This window comes from Vicugna pacos, chromosome 22 (genome assembly GCF_048564905.1).
Source record: "Vicugna pacos chromosome 22, VicPac4, whole genome shotgun sequence".
NCBI lineage: Eukaryota > Metazoa > Chordata > Mammalia > Artiodactyla > Camelidae > Vicugna > Vicugna pacos.
Window position 1 is genome coordinate 20,770,521 of NC_133008.1, and position 19,154 is coordinate 20,789,674.

General features: G+C 53.1%; 3 protein-coding genes across 6 annotated transcripts in view; 1 reads left to right on the plus strand and 2 right to left on the minus strand.

Annotated features, from left to right (window-relative positions):
- The window catches only part of NCAN (neurocan), a 31,185-nt gene extending 19,194 nt beyond the window's left edge, over positions 1 to 11,991 (minus strand). Inside the window, exons 1-3 of the mRNA XM_015234991.3 lie at positions 11,451 to 11,991; positions 2,354 to 2,433; positions 1,042 to 1,455 (exon numbers count right to left, since the gene is read on the minus strand). Coding sequence (XP_015090477.2) covers positions 1,042 to 1,455; positions 2,354 to 2,433; positions 11,451 to 11,500 — 544 coding nt within the window. The 5' untranslated portion in view covers positions 11,501 to 11,991. The remainder of the gene's footprint in view (positions 1 to 1,041; positions 1,456 to 2,353; positions 2,434 to 11,450) is intronic.
- A 128-nt stretch (positions 11,992 to 12,119) lies between these two features.
- On the plus strand, positions 12,120 to 14,163 carry NR2C2AP (nuclear receptor 2C2 associated protein). Of its 4 annotated transcripts, XM_006199029.4 has the most exons (5): positions 12,120 to 12,511; positions 12,698 to 12,788; positions 12,996 to 13,101; positions 13,178 to 13,245; positions 13,499 to 14,163. In XM_006199029.4, exons 1-5 carry the CDS (start codon positions 12,474 to 12,476, stop codon positions 13,616 to 13,618), a joined length of 423 nt encoding a protein of 140 aa, XP_006199091.1. In that variant the 5' UTR covers positions 12,120 to 12,473; the 3' UTR covers positions 13,619 to 14,163. The 4 variants fall into 4 exon arrangements, with proteins under 4 accessions (XP_006199091.1, XP_072803416.1, XP_072803415.1 ...); XM_072947315.1 differs by lacking the exon at positions 13,178 to 13,245 and having other exon boundaries at positions 13,515 to 14,163; XM_072947314.1 differs by lacking the exon at positions 12,698 to 12,788.
- On the minus strand, positions 13,676 to 18,616 carry RFXANK (regulatory factor X associated ankyrin containing protein). Its single transcript, XM_006199027.4, has 9 exons — positions 18,389 to 18,616; positions 17,574 to 17,768; positions 16,266 to 16,346; positions 16,061 to 16,126; positions 15,704 to 15,804; positions 15,426 to 15,551; positions 14,972 to 15,038; positions 14,485 to 14,565; positions 13,676 to 13,894 (listed from the first exon to the last, which is right to left on the minus strand). The coding sequence occupies exons 2-9, from the start codon at positions 17,758 to 17,760 to the stop codon at positions 13,824 to 13,826; spliced, it is 780 nt and encodes a 259-aa protein (XP_006199089.1). The 5' UTR covers positions 17,761 to 17,768; positions 18,389 to 18,616; the 3' UTR covers positions 13,676 to 13,823.
- Between the last annotated feature and the right edge of the window lie 538 nt (positions 18,617 to 19,154).

Consider the following 19,154-nt stretch of genomic DNA (forward strand, 5'->3'; position numbering starts at 1 on the left):
CAGAAGGCTTCCTGGAGGAGGTGATGTGTATGCCAGGGTTCACTGTGACTCAAATTCTGACTTAAGGTTGAGAAAAATGGCCAAGCAAGATGATGGAATTAAACATTTTGCTCCATCTTATCAAACTGAGAGCTCCTGGAAGGCAGCACCTCCATTTCAGTCATGGCCATGTCCTCAGCACAAGGCTAGCATCTGGTAGCGGCTCAATAAATGTTTGGCTGAATGAATGAACTGAACAAATCTGGAGGTAGCAGTCCCTTCTTTCACCATTTAGTTTTCTTTGAAGTTTATCAGTTATGAGAACCAGGGTCTTGGAAAGGGTATGACTGACCCCCCAAATATGTAGTGAGACACTGTTTGATGGGGAAACACTGTGCACCAGAACAAGGGGTGCAGGGACTTTGCCCATGACCAACATAGGTTAAGGGAAATTGACTTCCCAGGAGTCCACCGGATGTTCTCCACACAACAATACATTTGTTGTGTTATTCATCAAATACCTGTTGAGCATCTTCTGTGTGCCATGTCCTGTTCTAGGACTTTGCTTTAATAATTAAAAAACTTTTTTTTTTGCCTTGTTCACCTTGATCAGTTCAGAAAACAAACTACACTGGATATTTCAATAGAAAAAATTTAATGCAGGAATTGCTTAAAGAGGTATTTGAGGACTGTTATTTACTTAATATGTATTTTCAATTGACTTTTTTTAAAAGAACTACACTTTTAAAAAACATGTATTTATTTTAAAAGGAAATTTGTATTCCTATTTTAAGTAGAAAGCCAATATCTTTTGCCTTATGTGAAAGTAGGTAACCATGAAACGGACTTAAAATAAGGCTATGAAATCCTGTGAAATGTTGTGGTCATAAGAGACTGAGCCAGAGGCTGCTCTTTCTTAGCTTAAAGACTTTTCTTAAAGACCCATAGAGATTTTCGTTGTGACTTTATCAGAAGAACTGAAAGCGCATCACTGTTCTAAGGTGACATTCAGTGGATGGGTATCCCGTCCCAGCCTTGGTCCCTCCCCTTCCCCCAACTGACCCGTCACCTCCAGGGGCACCAGGTCCTGCTCATCCTCGATGCCCCTCACCACCTGGCAGCGGTAGAGCCCGGAGTCGCTGGCCCTCAGTGGCCCCAGTAGCAACGTGGCGTTAGCCCGGTGGCGGGGGTAGGCAGGTAGTGACACGCGTCCCTGCCAGCCCTTGGCCACTCGAACCACGTTGTCCTTGGCCACTAGGATGGGCAAGTCCTGCCGCTGGCCTGATGCAGTCCGCACCTTGGTCCACTTGATCCGAGGGGCTTCTCGGGCTGCACCTGGCCGTGGCCGCAGGGTGAAGAGACAGGGCAGGGCCACCAGCTCTGCCAGCGCGGCCCGCACCGACCCAGACCCCACCTTCTGCATGTGGAGCCCCTTCTCGGCAGCGGCAGCGGCAGCAGCAGTGGTGTCCTGTGTGCCTGGGATGGAGAAGGCAAAGAGAGGGCCTGAGTCAGTGGCAAGGGCCAGCAGCTACCACTATTTTCCTCACTTTACAGATAGGGAGACTGAGGCCACAGAGGTTAGGTTATCTTCACAACATCACAATGCAGATTTGTGATCTGTACCCTGATTTGTGAGCAGAAAAGAAATAATGGGGAGAAATCCCTTCATAGTTCTGCCCCCACTCAAAGTCCAGATCCTCTGGGCCAGGGATTTGACTCTCAGTGTCACTGACTCACTACATAGCCATGGGAAAGTCTTCTCTGAGCCACAGTTTCCCCAAAAGTTAAATGAGAGGCAGCCATTGAAAGGGGAATAGTGTTTGTGGAGTACCTTCTATATAACAGGCTCTTTATAAATAGCAATCAGCTCATTTGATTTTCATAACCATCTGCATAGGTAGCCATGGCTCATCCAGTTTTGGGTGACTTGAGGAAATTGAGGCTCAGAGATATCATTGCACTTGCCTGAGGTCACAGCAAATCAGGAGGCATTTCTAAAGTCTGGGCTTTTGACCACCACTGGGGAGATGCTAGGGAGAGGCACATAGACCTTTATTTCTATTGCCCCACCCATGGCAGGCATCACTAATCAATCTTCATAATATTCTCTCTTTTCTCTCTCTCTCTCTCTCTTCAGCTCATCTCAGCAAAACAGTGAGAGGCGGGAACCTCTAGCCTCCGCAGGCAATGACTAAAAATAACCTTTCAGGTGTCTTGCTCACTTTTGACTGTTCAAAGACTTTTTTCATCTATTCTCTTTTTATTTTCCAGACCAAGCCAGAGAACCAGCAGGATAAGGCTCTCAAGTTAAAAAGCTGCCCCATCTTGTCAATTCCCCAGATCCCAACTTCTCCCACCCCCCAAGCCAACTCACCCTGTTTCCCAGCCACAATAAGCAGCATCTGGAGAATCAGGAGGCCCAAAGCCCAGACAGACATGGCCCCCATCCTGGACCTGAAACAAGATGGAGAGGGAGGGAAGGGTGAGTACAACCCACCTAGACAGTCGGCATGAAAAGACCAATTGCTCCCACTCTATAGATCTGGAAACTGGGCTCAAAGAGGCCACTTTGTCTCTCAAGGTTGCACAATCAGCAAGCAAGGGCTGAGCCAGGATTTGAACCCAGGACCAGCTGACTTCAGAATCCCAGCAGTAAAGTCTTATGGTCAGAGCATGAGTGCTAGAGTGAATCAAACCTGGGATTGTCTCTCTGCCTGCTCCTTGCTGTGTGACCTTGAGCAAGTAGCTTAACTTCTCTATACCTCAGTTTCTTTGCAGGTCAGATGGGGATAACATCAGGCAGTTGGAAGGAATAGATGAGTCAATATCGTCAATATATATAAAATGCTTCGAACTGCCTGGCATGAAGGAATAAATTTCAGTTGTTATTATTAACCTTAACACTGCCAAGATGAAAATTCTATTTTTTAAGTTAGCTTCCCCAATCAAATTGCAGGCTCCTAGAGGGCGGCAGCCAGTCCCAGTCTGCCTAGGGTCCCAGTTCTGGCAACAGGCTGGCCTCCAAGCCAGCCTTTAATCTGGGTTTGCTGACTGACACGATTCTCAACTTCAATTCCAGGATTTGGTTGTTGCCAAGATTCTATTCCTGGTTTCTGGGATTTTTGAGGCACTGCCAAGTCCCAGCTGGAGGAAGGGGCCTCGCCCTTGCCCCCCCACCCCACCCCCCGAATTCACACTGACTGGAGAAGATGCCTCCTAGGTTCACAGAGAAACTACAGTTGTGTGTCCAGCCTTCTATAGAGGTTGTGGCCCATGAGCATAAAGTGGACAAATAATAAGCACTACCTGTAAGCCAAGCCAATTACAGACATTGGGACACAGCAGGGCCCTCCCAGCCCTCACATTCTCCCAGACACTAGAAACCCAGGGGCTCCTCCCTAAAGCCTCCCACCCTTCTGGAACCCCACGTCCTTGCTCCCCTCATACTGCCAATGAGGTTCTTAAGGTGGGGGCAGATGGGAAGTTAGAACATCACCTACAAACCCAGCTCTTGCACTCTCCTCCTGATAAAAGAATATCCCTGAGTAAGGAGTGTGGATGAAGTCCAGAATAGGGTCCTGTGGGGGACAGCTGTCTCCCTCCTCAGCGCCCCGTTTCCAGCTTCCAGAGGCCCGGTAGGGAGAGAAACCGGGGGACCTGTCCGTGGTGCTGAACTCTGGGGCAGCAATGCAGCGGCACTGCCCCCTGATCTCCTCCTTTCCTTCTTAGGGCAGTGCCTCTGGGTCCAGAGAGGGCTAGTAGTTTGCCTAGGGCTGCACAGCAGGTCAGAGGCCAGGTCCTGGGATGATAATCCCTAACTACTAATCTGTAAACCTGCGCAACCTCTGTCTCTATCCCAGGTTGTCCACACTTCTCCCCCTTGGAACCCCAAGCAAGAGCGGCATCCCCTGATGGCTGTTCAAGACCTGAATGGGTATTAGAAGGTGGGGCAGGACTCTGGGCTGTGCCTGATCCAGAAGGACCTTAAGAGAGGGCAAGTGCAGAGAATTCTCACATATATACACATGCACATACATACTCTTGAAGATTAAGAGCTCAGACTACATCCACGTGACTTGACTTCAAGCCCTGTCTGTACTCCCTACTTGTTGCATGACCCTAGACAGCTGCTTCAACACTCTGTGCTTGTTTCCCCATCTGTAAAATGGGGATAACCCAGCACATACCTCATAGTGTTATTGCGAGAATGGAATGAGCTAAGACTTGTGAAATCCAAGAAATGTTAACTCGGAATGCTAACAGCTTCTTGTACACAAAGCCTTGTGTACATACTCTTATATACAATAGAGTCCAAAAAGGTGACAGGCACAGGTTCAGATGCACCCTTCCTGCCCACACACAGGCCTTCTCACATGCACTCCACTCCCCTCCAACTGGACCCTCACACACCCACCCCCTTTCTCTTAAAATACCTCTTTCCCAGGGCCACCAGAGGTGAGCAGTTACACAGCTGTCTGGGGCTTGTCCCCTCATAAATAATGCATGAGCCTCATACATATGCAAGTAGGGGCCTGTGGGGTTTGGGGGGAGGGGTGGCCCAGAAGGAGAGAGATAGGAGAGAGAGAGAAAGTGTGTGTGTGTGTGTGTGTGTGTGTGTGTGTGTGTATGTCCCTCTCCCTCACACCCACCTCCTGTCTCAGAAGGCACTGAGTGAGGGTGAGTTTCCCAGCAGGTGTTCTTGTGTGTTTGTGACTGGGTGTGCATTAGGGTGCTGTGTCCAGGCAAGGATATTCATGAGATTTTGCTCTATGGTTTGTGAATGTGTACAAGAGTCCACAGCAGCTCTATGCACTGGGTGGGGTGTAGGGGACCCAGCATGGTCTCTGCATGTGGAGCTCAGCAGGAGCTATGAGCACATGTGTGTATGTGTTATTAGCCCTGGAATCAGGGTATATTTGTGTACATGGTGTGAGCATGGAACTCCTTGGAGGAGAAAGAAAGCTGGGCTCAGTAAATCATCCCAGGCTCCCCCTCGGAGATCTGAACCTCCTGCCAATGTCTCCCACATTAGCTCCCAAACTCTGCACACAGACCACATCTCACACTCCCCTGCCCAGGGTCCACACTGCCAACCACATGGAGAGGACCCTTGCTGTACACAAGGGACACATACATAGCCACACACTCTAGGCTCAGAGCCTAGGAGACACACACACTCACAGAGTCACAGTGACATTAACAAAGAGAGACAATATGGGCACTTACAAGGCAGGCAGCATGTCTTCTGCACAAAGACACACACCCACAGTCTCAGGCTCCCCACATAAACCCCTCGATAAGGCCACTCCGTCAGACACATCTCCTCACACACACTCACACACATCGATGCCAGCCCCTGGCACAGACTGGGCTGGATAAATTGTGGCCTTGTTGACTGGTGAGCACACATCATTTTGCAACCTGGTGACGTGGCCCCCCGGCACAAGTTTCCTGACAAAGACACAACCTTGGTCACATTCGACTCACAGAGGGCCCCAGGCACCCCCATAAGCACACACCTTTTCCCAGTATGGGATAGACACACATACACAAAGTCACCACCTCCTGGGGGGCCCCTTCCATTTGGGAATGTCCACAAGCCAGGGAGGCTGCTGGGTTCTGGGGTCCCACGGTCTGCACAGTCCTCCTTCCCTGCCCTTCCCCCACATCCCCCACTGGGGCCCAGCGCCAACACTCTCCTCAGCCTGGCTGTCTCCCATTAATGCTGCTGAGAGGAACAAAGCCCCAGGCGCAGGGAGGGGGGTCGCTCCTGTCCAGGCTGGGCTGGGGGTCCCAGCCATTTACTTCCCAGCGCCTGTGCCCCCAAGCCAAGCCAGGACTTCCACATGCATCCATACGGACAGATGGAACTGAAGGGGTGAGGCAAAGGTCTGTGTCCAGCTGTGAGGACCTGGCCAGATGTGGAAGTACTGAGGGTGGCTCCCTTCTTGGGACTGGGTGCCCTTTATTGGTCCTGGGATCAATAACTGGGGGTTTTAGGGGACTCTGACCCAGCACTCACCTGGGAGACCCAGTGTGCTCCCTGGAAGAAGGAAGAGCACCCCAACTCCAGGTCCCAAGGAACAACAGGGACCACCTTGGAATGGACCCCCTCCAGAGCCTCCTCCCTGAGTCAGGTTGTGGTGACAAGATCTGAACCAAAAAGACAGGGAGACCGCAGGGCACCCTTCCCCATGAGGGTTCACTCTCAGTGCAGATCCCCTTCCACTGGGCTCAGGTTAGTCTGGGGGGCCCCTCCCCACTGCAGTTCAGCCTGGACTCCTCCATTCATCTGCAAATTGGAAATCCCTACTTAAAATCTTGGGGTGTCTCAGCTCAGACACCAGGGTGCCCTGTTCTGGAGTCCCACACACAGCATGTGGGTGTCCCTGTCTTCTCTCCTAACTCGGGGTGCCCTTCCCTAGCCTTGGTTCCCAGCGCCTCCTCCCCAATTCTAAGACCCACCCCAAGCCCGGCCCCCTCCCCATCTCGGGGTTCTCTCTGCATTCCCCCGGACAACCTTACTCCCAAAACGCGAATCCCCCTGACATCCCCAAGCTCCCTCCCAGTTTGCATTCCTTCCCCACCCCGGGGCTTCCCTCCCCCTCCCAGCCCCCTCCCCATTCTGGGGGCTTCTCTCTGATCCCAGGTTCCATCTCCAAACCCAAGCTCTGCTTCTGATCCCGAGGACCTCTCCCTCAACGCGGCCTTCTCCCCACGACAGATCCCCACCTGGCTCCTAGCTCGGACGCATCCCGGGGCGGTCGACCGGCACAAAGGACGCTCCGGCTGGGCTCAATCCGCTCCGGGTCCACCCCTGCGCCCTGCGCTCCACTCGCCCCAGCGCCGCCTCAGCGCTTATAAAGGGGCTGCGGGGCTGCGCTGCGCATGCGCCCCTGCCAGCCCGAAGCCTCCAACTGAGCGAGGGAGGGGGTTCCTCCTGCCTAAAACCCCCTCCCTACTCCTACGACCACTCATCCCACCCAGGGGAAGACAGCGCCTGACCTCCTCCTTTCACGTCGTCCTAGGTGCCATGTTAAGTGTCTCCGGACTCCCCATGATGGGGCCTGCTCCATCTTACAGATGGGGAAACTGAGCCCCAGGGAAATGAAGTCGCTCCCAAGGTCACGCAGAGGGGAAGAGCAGAACTGGGATTCCAACCCTGGCCTGCCTGACTCTCCAGGGCTCAAACTTGAAGCAGTCTGGGCTACAATTACTATTTTATCCCATGCATAGAGAAGAAGCTGAGGCTCAGAGAAGCTCAAAAGCTTCCTCCGTCACACCACTGATAAAAGACTTGCAGGGTCAGAGCCCAGGTGTATCACACGCAGAGCTGTTTCTGCCACCTCCAGCCAGAACTATCATTCATTCATTCATTTCCTTATCTAATCTGCTTTTATGGTGCAACTGCTGTGCACCAGGTACTGTTGTTACTTCTGCTTTGAGCAGGGGGCACGTGTGTGTCTTTGCAGGGAGAACTGCAATCTTAAAAATTCTGCAATGGAGTATTATTCAGCCATAAAAAGGAATGAAGTACTAATACATGTTACAACATAGAGGAATCCTGAAAACATTTTGCTGAGTGAAAGAAGCCAGACACAGAAGGTCACAGTATGAGTCCATTTATATGAAACATTCAGAATAGACAAATCCAGAGGCAGAAAGTAGATGAGTGGTTACCAGGGGCTGGGGGAGGGGGAAAGGGGAGTAACTGCAGATGGGTACAGGATTTTCTTTTGGGGTGATGGAAATGTTCTAGTACTAGATAGTAGCAATGACTGCACAATTATGTTAATATACTTAATGCCACCAATTGTATGCTTTCAAATGGAAAACTTTATGTTCTGTGTATTTTACCATGATGAAAAATGGAAATGAGGGAGGACAAAAACTTAAAGAGGTCAGCCCCTTCCAGGGTGTTAGTCTCTCAGTACTGAGAATGGGCTGCACTGGAGAGAGGCTCTGTGCATTCCATTAGTGTCCTGCATCTGTGTGTGTGTGCGCATATGTGCACGCGTGTGCACGCATGCCCATCTCTGAGGGTGGGTCTTGGTCTGGTTGGGGGATACAGATAAATGGAGGACAATGGTTTTGGCAAAATTACCAAAAAGGGTGTGGGAATGAGTGAAGGATGGGGGAAAAGCCCAAGGGAGCAAGGTTGCCTTGGAACATCTGTGTCAGCCCGCTGTTTCAGGAGTGGGAGAGTGGTGGCCCTAAGGGCCAAAGTGACACTGGGGAGCTATGCTTACTGTCCAACTCCTCATCACAGAGGAGGGATGGAAGTTGGGGATCACACTGATTAAGTATTTGCACGTGACAGGCAGCAGTGACAGAAGTCTGGGTATGGTTGTGTGATGTGTGTGGGAGCTGCAGGTTGGCCTCCATGAGTCCATAGTTCAAAACTCTGCAACTCCTAACACTGTGACTCTGGACCAGCCATTTTGTCTTTCTGTGCCTCCGTTTCCCTGTTGAAAACGGGGATAATTAAGAGCAATCACCTTACAGGGTTGCTGGGAGAATGAAATGGGAAGTAAAGACACAAGCTGGGTGCTGCTACCATGATATGGCCCGTATTCCAGCTGGGGAAACTGAGGGTCAGGGAGACTGGACCACCTGCCTGAGGCTGGTTGCACAGTATGAGTAGGGTCAAGTGGGAACCAGGTCTATGCCTTTAGAACCAAACTGATTCCCACCCTGACTCCCCTTACTCCTCCACTCCCCCCTCCTCCCCACCCCAGGCTCCCCTGGCTGGTGCCAGAGCTGAGCTTAGAGGGGCTGGCCTGGGGCCCAAGGGCAGGCTGTTGCTGGGGGCTTGAATGAGGCAACTTTGCCTGGGAATCTGCTGGGCTCAAAGAGCTATTTATAGGCCTGCACTGGGAATGGGCCAGCCGCTCCCCCCCACCAGCCCTGAGTGCCCTCTCTATCCCCCCCATCTGGGGCCCCCAGCCAGGGGCTGCTGCAGGTGGGGGAGGGAGCAGGGAAGGGGGCAGGTGGGCTGGAGCAGGAGCAAGGAGGCAGGACCCTCCAGGAGAGCTGCATCTCTGAGTAGACAGTGTCCCCCAACGTGCCTCTCACTTCCCCAAGGTGACATACAGACAGGGCACATGCAACCACATTCACATCTGTCACATACAATGTCACCAACAATCACCAATACCAAGTCATACCCTAGACACACAGTGACAGCATAGGCAGATCATCTACAGCCATACCAGCCAGGCCACATATAGATCACCCTGGCCACACACAACGTCAACTGGCTGCACACAGGTCGGGTCTGCTGCACAACCAAACTCACAGCCGTGAGCCCGGCCACACCAAGAGTCCTTTCAGACTCAGACACACCCATTGCTGTGCACACCCACTGAAACTTAGCCCTCCTGCTGCCACAAACACAGCCCACATTTGTCCCATGTTGTTTACACCCAGCCATGCTTATGGCCGTGGGCATACTACAAACAGCCAGCACCCGACCTAGATCACTTGACACCATGTCACCAACACGGAGACAGTCCCCCCGGGGCCATATTCACAGCACAGCCACTCAACACACCCGATCTTGGCCCTGGGTGTTCCCATGTGAGCTCAGCACAATTCCTTCATGCCTCGCCACCCCCTCTCATATCACTGTCACCTCCACTTACCCAGGCTTGCACCCTGCCAGGACCGACAATTCCAGATGGAAAGAAGTGAGCATCCATTTACTCAGAGCTGGGCCCTGCTGGACCTATGCAGGCCCTGTGGATAGATCAGACCAGGACTTGCCCCATGGGGCCTGCCAGCCAAGGAGACTCTGTCACAGCCACCCTCATAGACTCTCTAGGCTGGAACCTTAGGGCAACCATTACACTTACTCCCCAGGGGGAAATGGAGGTTCTAAGCTATCTCAGGGCCTCTCCCTCCCCCAACTCTGGGATGACAGATCCATGGGAATTGCTATTTGTTTTCTGCCATAAGTGTGGCTGCTTCCTCAAAGAGAGTCCCTGCTGAGCCATACTTGCTGTGTGACTTCAGCAAATCCCTGGCCCTCTCTGAGCCTTCATTTCCTCTCCTGAAAATGCAGAACTCAATTCAGTGGTGGGAACTCCAGAGACAGACTAGGGCTTGAATCCCGGTTCCCCTGGGTGACCTCAGCCAAATGCCTTCTCTGTGCCTCAGTTTCCCTCACTAAACCAGAGTTGCAGCTCCTGCTCTTCTAGAGCTCTCTCTACCCCTTCCCCTGGGGTGAGGGGGGAGGGAGTGCCTAGTCTCCTCTCACTCTGACAAATGAATGGACCACTTTTGGCTGCCCTGCTGGGAGCTTAGAGCTGCTAATTCCTTGGAGAAACAGGAGGCTCTTTCATGCCCAGGCGCCGGTGGGGTGGGGAGATGGGAAGAGGGTATGAGGCTGGCTTCATCCCAATGGGCGAGATGGCTCCATGCCAAGACCAGGAGTGGCAAGAAGGGCCCTGGGGCCATGCATATCGTCCCTGGGAACCTTGACCAAGCAGCTATACGTATCCTCAGCTGTAAAATGTGGTGACTGGGACCAGCACAGCAGGTTTAATGAGTCAGGTTTTTAATGGATGGAGACAAAATGTGGCTTCAACTTAAACACAGAGTAGGCTCTCAACAAAGGTCAGCCACTGTTGTTATGTGTCAGCCTGAAGCACCCACTGAATTCTCCAGCAGTCCTGTAAATAGAATCCCCTCCATTTCACAGATGAGGAAACTGAGGTTCAGAGAGCTCAACATACTTGTACAAGATCACACAGCTCATGAGTGAGTGACCCAACCAGGATTTGAACCAGATCTAAGCCCTCTGGAGTCCACCCTCTTCCTAAATTCCTCCAGGGGTAGGTAGAGAGGTGTTTTTTTGACCCCCAGCCCCGGCCCTGAGACGAGCAGAACGAGGTCTGGATGGCACCAGGCCATGACTGAATGCAAGAAGTCCTGGCAGGCAGGGGCTGATGGAGTGGCCCTTCCGCTGGTGTCCCAGTTTCCCAGCCAGCCCCCACTCCTGGTGTGGACTTGGCCAGACACTAGTAGGATGCCAGGAGGACCATTCCCCTAGCCCTTGAAAAAAGGGGTTGGATCCCAGACCATTCCGTTAAAGCCAGGAACTGCAACCTCCTGCCAGTGGCTGCTCTGTTTCAGAGCCCTCCATTCATGCAGATTGGATGGTGAACCGCCCTTTCTCAAACACCTTCCGTGACTGCTTTAGGACTAGCAGGATCTGGCTCCACATATTTTATTCAAATTCATGGTCTTTCATCCAACCAGGCCTTTGCTTATGCTGTTCTCCCTGCCTACGCCTCTCTCCCCATTTTCCTCACCCTGGTGAATTTCTGCCCATCCATTAAAGTGCAGGCCTAATATCGCCTCTCCCAGGAAACCCTCTCTCCAGGTATAGCCCCTGCTATCCCAGCTCTATCTCTCCCCCTAGTTCAGCCCTTGCCCCATAGGGCTGAGTGTGTATGTGTCTAGCGTACCCACATTGGGAGATCCTCAGGTATGGGGCTGGAGCTGAGGCCTCTCTCATTCTCCAGCATCACCCAGGACAGGACTGGGCAGTAAGGGAGTGGCAGTTGTTTAATGAATCAGTGAAACAAATCTTTAGCCATGTATCTGAGGCTTTGTGTAATCCGGTTTGGTAAACTCCTGTTCATCCTTCAAAATCCAGCACGCATTCCCCCTCCTCCAAGACGCCTGTCCCTGGCAGCGTTTACTGAGAAGACGGATTTGGGGACACATGAGGCTGATAAAGACTCCCAGTACTCGCAACATCTTGGCTTCTTCCTCAACTCTTCCTTCGGCCTCTGGGAGGCAGTGAGGTGCAGGGGTTCCCAGGCTCCAGTTGCAGTTAAGGAATGAATCCGGCCGACTTCATTTTGCCGGTAGGAAGACATCATTATAAGAAATCTCTCGGATTCCAAAACTAGTGCTCTATACCCGCGGGCACCAAAGGACAGCGCCCCGCACACAGTCGTAACACAGTTGCTTTAGGTGCCAGCCTTCCTCCAACTTCGAGGGACACGCAGTCACTGGACAAGGGCCCTTTAAGAGGTGGGCGCTGAGGGGGCGGGGCTCAAAATAAACCGCGCCCCGGGAGCGCGGGCTGGGCGAACCTGAGTAACACTGCGCATGCGCAGTGTTGACGCGGTTCCGGGTATGGGTTTTGGTTCCCCGAGCTGTTCGCAGTGAAACTGAGGCTCGGAGAGGGAGCAGTTGTGCCCTCAGGAAACCTGTTCCCCTCCTTGGACCCACTGTGAAAGTTCTGGACTTCAGTCATTGACAGTTTCCCCGAAACTCCTAATCAGTCCGGCAAGGGGGTGATAACGGCGACATTTAGGAGTGAAGTGACGGGACAGTGACGGTCCTTGTGCCGTGTTACAGGTGAGGACGTGCAGAGTCTGAGACGTGAATGAGATCGCGCCCCTGCGGCTGCTTTGGCGCCGAGATACAAATCGGGGCTGAGCGAAGCCCTGAATCCTGCGAGGCCTTGTGGCGCCGAGATGACCCACTCTTTGGTTTGTCCAGAGACAATAAGCAGGTGAGAGCCCAGGTGGGGTTAGGTGAACGGAGGCGGCCAATGGTGGGCGAGGCTCTTGGCCTGCGGTTAGACCCGGGTGGACAGAAATGGGGGAACCGGTGGTGAGGAAGGGGTGGGCCAGATAGCAGGTGGGTCCTCACCGCTGGGCTCAGCACCTCTCCACGCCCTGATTCTGAATGCTTCCAGGGTGAGTTCGGTGCTGAATCGTAACACTAGGCAGTTTGGAAAGAAGCACCTGTTCGACCAGGACGAGGAGACATGCTGGAACTCAGACCAGGTGAGGCACCTTCTCTCCGGACCCTCCACCCCAAGTGTGAGTTAGAATCAAGGGTCCTAGAATTTTAGGGCACCCTAGATGGGAACAGTCAGATTGGCCAGGGAAGGAACCTGTGTACCCCCACCACAGACTGTGTGAATGAGAGACATGCATAGCAGGGCTCTGAGCCCAGAATGACCGTGGGCCTCTGCTTCAATCTGCTTCCAGGGCCCCTCCCAGTGGGTGACACTGGAGTTTCCCCAGCGCATCTGTGTCTCCCAGCTGCAGATCCAGTTCCAAGGGGGCTTCTCCTGTCACCAGGGCCGCCTGGAAGGTACCGGAAGGTCCTAGAAGGTGGGGGATTTGAGGGGGCACACCGACCTCACGGTCTGGTCCTTTCTACACTGCAGGTTCCCAGGGGAGTGAGGCCTTTGGAAAGATTGTGGACTTTTACCCTGAGGACAACAACTCGCTTCAGATATCCTGCCCCAGCCTCTGGGTGGGGTGGTCTGTGCCTCTGAAAGCTGTGGGACCTGGTGTGTGACCTGGAGCGAGATGCCTTTAGGTCTCCACTGCTTCATCTGTAGAATGGGCTGATAATAATCTGTTCTGAGCGAGAGCTTCAGAGTGGCCCATAGCGTGCCAGGTTGCCCAGCATGTTGGGGTATCTGAGCTGGGGCTGGTAGGTGGGAAATAGTAAGGCCCCTGTTTCCCTTGACTGCTCTGCTTACACCTTCCCTGTGCCAGCTGCTGAGGTGGACCGGCTGAAAGTGACATTTGAGAACACCACTGATTTCTTCGGCCGAGTGGTCATCTACCACCTGCGAGTACTAGGAGAAAAAAAGGTGTGAGGCCTGTGGCTGCTTCCTCCAGGAAGCCCTCCGGGAAGCACAGCAAAGCTCTACAAGTTCTGCACAGAAGGTTTATTGTTTCCTCTCAGAAAGGGCCCTCTCCCACCGTCTGTCCAGGAGCTGCCTCTGAAGCCAGGTCTGGGTTCCCCCAGCTCTGGGTTGACCATTTTGTTCCCTGAGTGTCTGAGTACCCGGCAGACGGTGTTCACTCGGGGTCGGTGGGCACCAGGTTGTTCTGGAAGAGTTTGAGGATGTGGTTCTCGATCACCTGTTGCACTGGAAACAGGATAGGGAAAGGTGGGCCATGAATTGACTGCAGCTGCAGAGGCACAGGCCAACCTGTAACCTCTGCTCAGTGTGTGAATGTGGGCCTCTCAGCTCTAAAACCTGGACAGAGGAACCATTTCATACACAGGGAAATTCAGACTCTTGCCAGAACACAGCTAGGAAGACAAGAGGCCCCCATCCTAAGAACCTCAATTTCCCTGAAGTTGTAAAAATGCATTTTTGAGGTTTTTCAGTTATAAAAAATACTCCTTACCAAACAAAATTGGCAAACTGTGACTTTTATAAAAAGATGAGAGGGACCGTGAGGAATTATCTCTGTCTCACATGGAATAAAACTCCTTGAAGGAAAAAGTGGGATACTTCCCAAGCCCCACCGTGACCCCAGGGGTTTGGATCCATTAGGATCTTCCTACTTTCTAAAGGGGCCCTGGGAGCTGGGCCTGGCATGTGCCAAGGCCAAGTACATAGTGGCATTTGATGTTTGCTGACATCCAAGAGGGATGTGATGTCCTGTGTTCCCCTCTGTGGTCATCCCACCTACAGCACCATGTCACTGCCCCTACGTGTCTCAGGCCAACCTTTCCGATATCCCAGGGCCACGGCGAGGTCCATCGGGGTGTAGCCAGAGTCTGCCTCCGTGGTGAGATCAGCTCCTCGGGCTGCAAAGCAGAGCAGGGCTACAGAGTGGGCTGGGCCTGGGGACCGGGAGCCTGGGTTGGGCATGGAGACCTGGATGGTCCTGTGATTACTACAATGCAGCCACAGGTCTGCCGGTTGCCTGTGTGGCCTTACATGAGAGCCTAACTTCTCTGATGAACGTGGCCAATAGAATCTCCACCTCCAGGGTCTATGAGGCAGGAGGGTGGGTGCTCAACCTAGTCGGCCAAACCCCTGGGCTGTCCTACCACCTCCTGTCCCCATATCAATCCTCTGGGGAAAGCAGGCAGTGACCACCCGTCCCAAGAGCTGTTCAAGCAGAGCTCAAACCCATCCCTGGCCCTCAGTATCCCTGCAGGGACCACTGGGGCTCTAAGGCCACTAGGGCCAGCCTCTACTCCCACTCACCCAGCAAGGCCTCCACACACTTCACATGGTTCCCGCGCACAGCGTACAGCAGTGGCGTTCCTCCATTCTGTAGGGGCAGGGGCAACCAACACTCCAACTTTTCCAGATTCTCACAAAACCCCACACCCTCCAATTTAATGTGGATCCCCCTCTTGTTGGTCACTTGGCCCAACTAGCTTCTCCTGTGGGTCTCAGCTTCTTCTAAGAAGCCCACCCTGACCTCCCTTGGCTGTACAGGTGGCCTCTGGGCCCTTGTAGCTAGCTGTCTTGCTTATCTGCCAACATAGTGTTATTCACTGCATCTGAGCTGACTGTTTATATGTCTGCTAACTACCCCCACCCCAAAAAACTGGGAGCTCTGTAAGGCTTGGGGATGGGTCTGTCTTGGGTTTTTATCACCCAGAGCAGGTCTGGTACCCTGTGAGGAACCCAGGGCCAGTGGGTGGCGCCTCACCCAGTCATAGATGTTGATGTCCACGTCACGCTCCAGCAGCAGCCCCACGATGTCCGTGTAGCCACCCGTGCTGGCCAGTGACAGGGCACTCTCCCTCTCCTTGGCCAGGATGTGGGGGTCAGCACCCTGAAGGGAGCAGAGGGAGGTGTGGGGATATTCCCTGCAATCATGGGGTCCCCAAGGCAGCTCTGTCTTACAGACACAGTACCAGCAGACTCAGCTGAGACCTTTGCCCGCCCTCAAGTCCCCAGGAAGCCCCCAGCCGTGCTGGGACGCACCCACTCAAGCAAGAAGCGGACGGTCTCAATTTCTCCGAAGGCAGAGGCCCAGATGAGGGGGGTGAAGCCTCGCTCGTCCGGCTTGTTGATGAGGTTGTCGCCTGGCAGGAGGAGGGGTGGTACCACTGGGATGCACCCCTGCCCACTCTCCCCAACGCTGCAGAAGTTGGGGTGGGGCAGGCGGCTGGGGTAGGACGTTGGGGGGGCACACATGTGGAGGCACATACGTGGACGCGCTCAAACACACAGACACAGGTACACGTGTGGAGACTCAGGTCACGTCAGCACCCACATGCACACACCAGCCTGCGAAGTCATACAGGCATGGAGACACCGGCACATGCACATGGCACACACCTTTCCTCAGGTGCTCCTTCAGCTGGCTCAGCTCCCCCTGGGCCGCAAGCTGGTGGATGGACAGGGCTGGGGGCCAGAGAGAGGCAGAGTCCTCACCTGTCCCATCCCTGCTCCACACCTCAGTTTATTCCTGTCCAGAGTTGCTCCTCTCAGCCCCTGCCACCCCACTACCTCTCTCCCCCTTGGGGACCGGAGGCCCACTCACAATCCAGGGTGGCCGGCAGAGCCGAGACCTCATTCCCTCGCTGCCGGTTGGTGAGGGTTGTGGAGTGCTTCAGGGAGCTGCCTGTTGGGAGAGAGGGAGGGCCTCAGGTTCCCCTCAGTATGTCTTGGGCTTCAGGCCGGACCCTAGGGGCTTGGAACTACCAAAGACAGCTTCTGACTCCACTATCCACTCACTCCACCCTCCCAGATACCCAGGGTATGTACTTCTCCACGCCTGGCGAGGTTCTGCGCATACAAGACAAAAGGCCCTCAAGGGGCCCATGGACAAGCCGTGGAGTCAGACAGAAACAGAGAAACAGAATGAAAGCTCAAGTTGAGATACACATTCAGGAGAATGAAACATAGGCAGAATGAGGTGGAAAGAAGGGAGGGCAGGGGGTGAGTCTCTTTGAGAAAATGTAGTCAGGGCCACGCCAAGGAGGTGACACCAACTGAGAGCTTGGCCAGTTGAAGAAACCTGGGGAGAGGTATGGGAAGACCAGTCCACATGGAGGGAACAGCAGGGACAAAGGCCCTGGGGGGACTGAGTTAGACATGTTAGATTGAGTTAGGCTCCAGTTAGACTGAGTTAGATTCCAATCAAAAGAAATCCTTGGGTCCCCAGTAAGTCAAACATAGAATTATCTGATTTGGCCATTCCACTCCTAGGCATCTACCCTAAAGAGTTGAAATCATGTTTTCAGACAAAAAATGTTTACAGCAGCACTATTCAGTCACTAAAAGGGGAACAATCCAAATGTCCATCAGCGGTTGAATGAACAAACTAAATGCGGTCCATCCACACTATGCAATATTATTCAGCTATATAAGGGATGAAGCACTGACACTCTACAATGTGGGTGAACCTCGGAAACATCATGCTGAGTGAAAGAAGTCAGACAGGAAGGGCCACATGTTGTATGAACCCATTTATGTGAAATATCCAGAAAAGGCAAATCCACAGAGACAGAAAGTAGATTTCTGGTTGTCAAGGGCTGGAGGAGGTGAATGGGGAGTGACTGTTGATGGGTCTGGGGTTTTTGTTTTGGTGTGATGGAAATGTTCTAGAACTACGTAGAGGTAGATGTTACACACCATTGTGAATGTACTTACTGCCATTGAATTATAAGCAATTCTGGTTAAAATGGTAACTTTTATGTTATGTGGATTTTACCACAATAAAAAAAAACAAACAGATAAGCAATCCTTCACTGGGTGGAGAGGGACATAATGACAGAGGTCCCATCTTGGGTCTGAAATTCCACCATTCTTGCACCCCAGAGGCAGGAGTACAGGGGAAGTACCCTACCCTGAGGTGAGGAGTTGCCAGCATCTGGTTCAGGATTCCCAGGCTCTGGAGTACAGGGGAAGAGACTGAGGACCACCGTGTCTGAGCCATCAGGGGCCTCATCCTGAGGGTCTTCAGGGTCCCCAAATTCTGGGGTGGAAGGCTGCTGGGTCAGGCTGAGATCCTCTGCAGGCTGGGTGGGCTCCATGGGGGAAGCTGGTGTAAGGGCCAAACAGGGTGAGATAGCAATAATTATCAACTCATTAATTAGGCATACTTTGGCGTTGCACAGTGAGTGTGGGTAAACTTGGACTCAGCAGGGAAATTAAAACCAGAGTCCAATTGGGAAGGACATAGATCGGTGGTAGAGTGTATGCCTAGCATGCACGAGGTCCGGGGTTCAATCCCCAGTACCTCCATTAAAAAGTTAATTAACCTAATCACCCCTCCCAAAAAAAACCCAACAGAGTCCAACTGCTTCTCAGACCCACTCCTCCCCATATACAATATGTATTGCTTTAAAAGCCTTGGCTCTGTGGTCAGCCATCTGGGTTGAATCCTTCCACTTTTATAGCTGTGAAAACTCGGGCACATGACAATTTCTCTCAGCCTCAGTTTCTTCATTAATAAAATGGGGAAATAAGGCCTAAAAAATCATGTCTGTAAACATCATATCTGCAGGAGGCCTGATACACGGACAGAACTTAATAAATGTTCGGTGTGGGTTTTTTTGGGGGAGGGGGTCGAAATCCCAGTTAATGAGTGAGGGCTCAACAAAGATGTGATTGGTTGCATCCCACCCGCCCCTCCCAAACCGATCGAGGAGGTCCACTCACCTCTAACGAGCCTCCTTTGTCACCCCACGCCGCAATCCCGGGTCCCCCCAAACTTGGGGGCCCAATTCACAAACTTTTCTATTCCAACTGATGTAGGGGGGAGCAAGATAGAGCCTGGACCCTCTGCGCCCTGGCTTCTTCTGCCCGGACAGAGAGCAACTTGATACGCGACCGCTACCCCCACTCCAGAGTTCCCCCACTGCGCCTGCGCACCCAGCCCCACAAAAGTGCGGAAGGGCCGGAGCAGTAGGTGCTGCTTCTGGCCCTTTAAGGCTCGGGGGAGGGGCGTGGCTTCCGCTGGGGGCATTAGAAATGCAATTGCGCCTGCGCATTCTTGTCCTAGGGGCTCCGGCGGGAGCCCAGTAGGTTCGGGGGGATGGGCGGGGCCTCAGAGAGCTCTCTGGAGTTCCCTGCGCTGGTCCTCCCTCACCTCCAATTCGGCCCACAGATTTTTTTTCAGGCAGAGCCACTCGGCTCCACCTTCGGAAACACGGGTCGGGCTTTCTCCAGTAGGAGGGCGGGAGAGAATTAGGAGGGGCGTCTGGAACTTAAAGGGGCGACACCACTGCCGCCCCTGTCCATAACAATGTGCCCTCTGCGGTCCTGGAGGCTCAGGAGCATGCGCAGGGATTTGATGGCAGCTGGAGGGGTACAAGAAGGGAGTTTATACGGCCTAAAGTGGGCAATGTGTGGAGTGGTCCCCCAATTCGTCTAGCCCCCGAAAAAGGTGTTCGGTAAGAGAGGGCGCCCTTTCCCGTCCCCCTCC

Coding starts and splice junctions, on each gene's coding strand:
- NR2C2AP (XM_006199029.4), top strand. CDS start 12,474: ATGACCCACTCTTTGGTTTGTCCAGAGACAATAAGCAG. Junction 12,512..12,697: donor TGTCCAGAGACAATAAGCAG/GTGAGAGCCCAG, acceptor GAATGCTTCCAG/GGTGAGTTCGGTGCTGAATC. Junction 13,102..13,177: donor TCACCAGGGCCGCCTGGAAG/GTACCGGAAGGT, acceptor TCTACACTGCAG/GTTCCCAGGGGAGTGAGGCC.
- RFXANK (XM_006199027.4), bottom strand. CDS start 17,760: ATGGAGCCCACCCAGCCTGCAGAGGATCTCAGCCTGACCCAGCAGCCT. Junction 16,347..17,573: donor TGGCAACTCCTCACCTCAGG/GTAGGGTACTTC, acceptor CTCTCCCAACAG/GCAGCTCCCTGAAGCACTCC. Junction 15,805..16,060: donor GAAGGAGCACCTGAGGAAAG/GTGTGTGCCATG, acceptor TCCTCCTGCCAG/GCGACAACCTCATCAACAAG.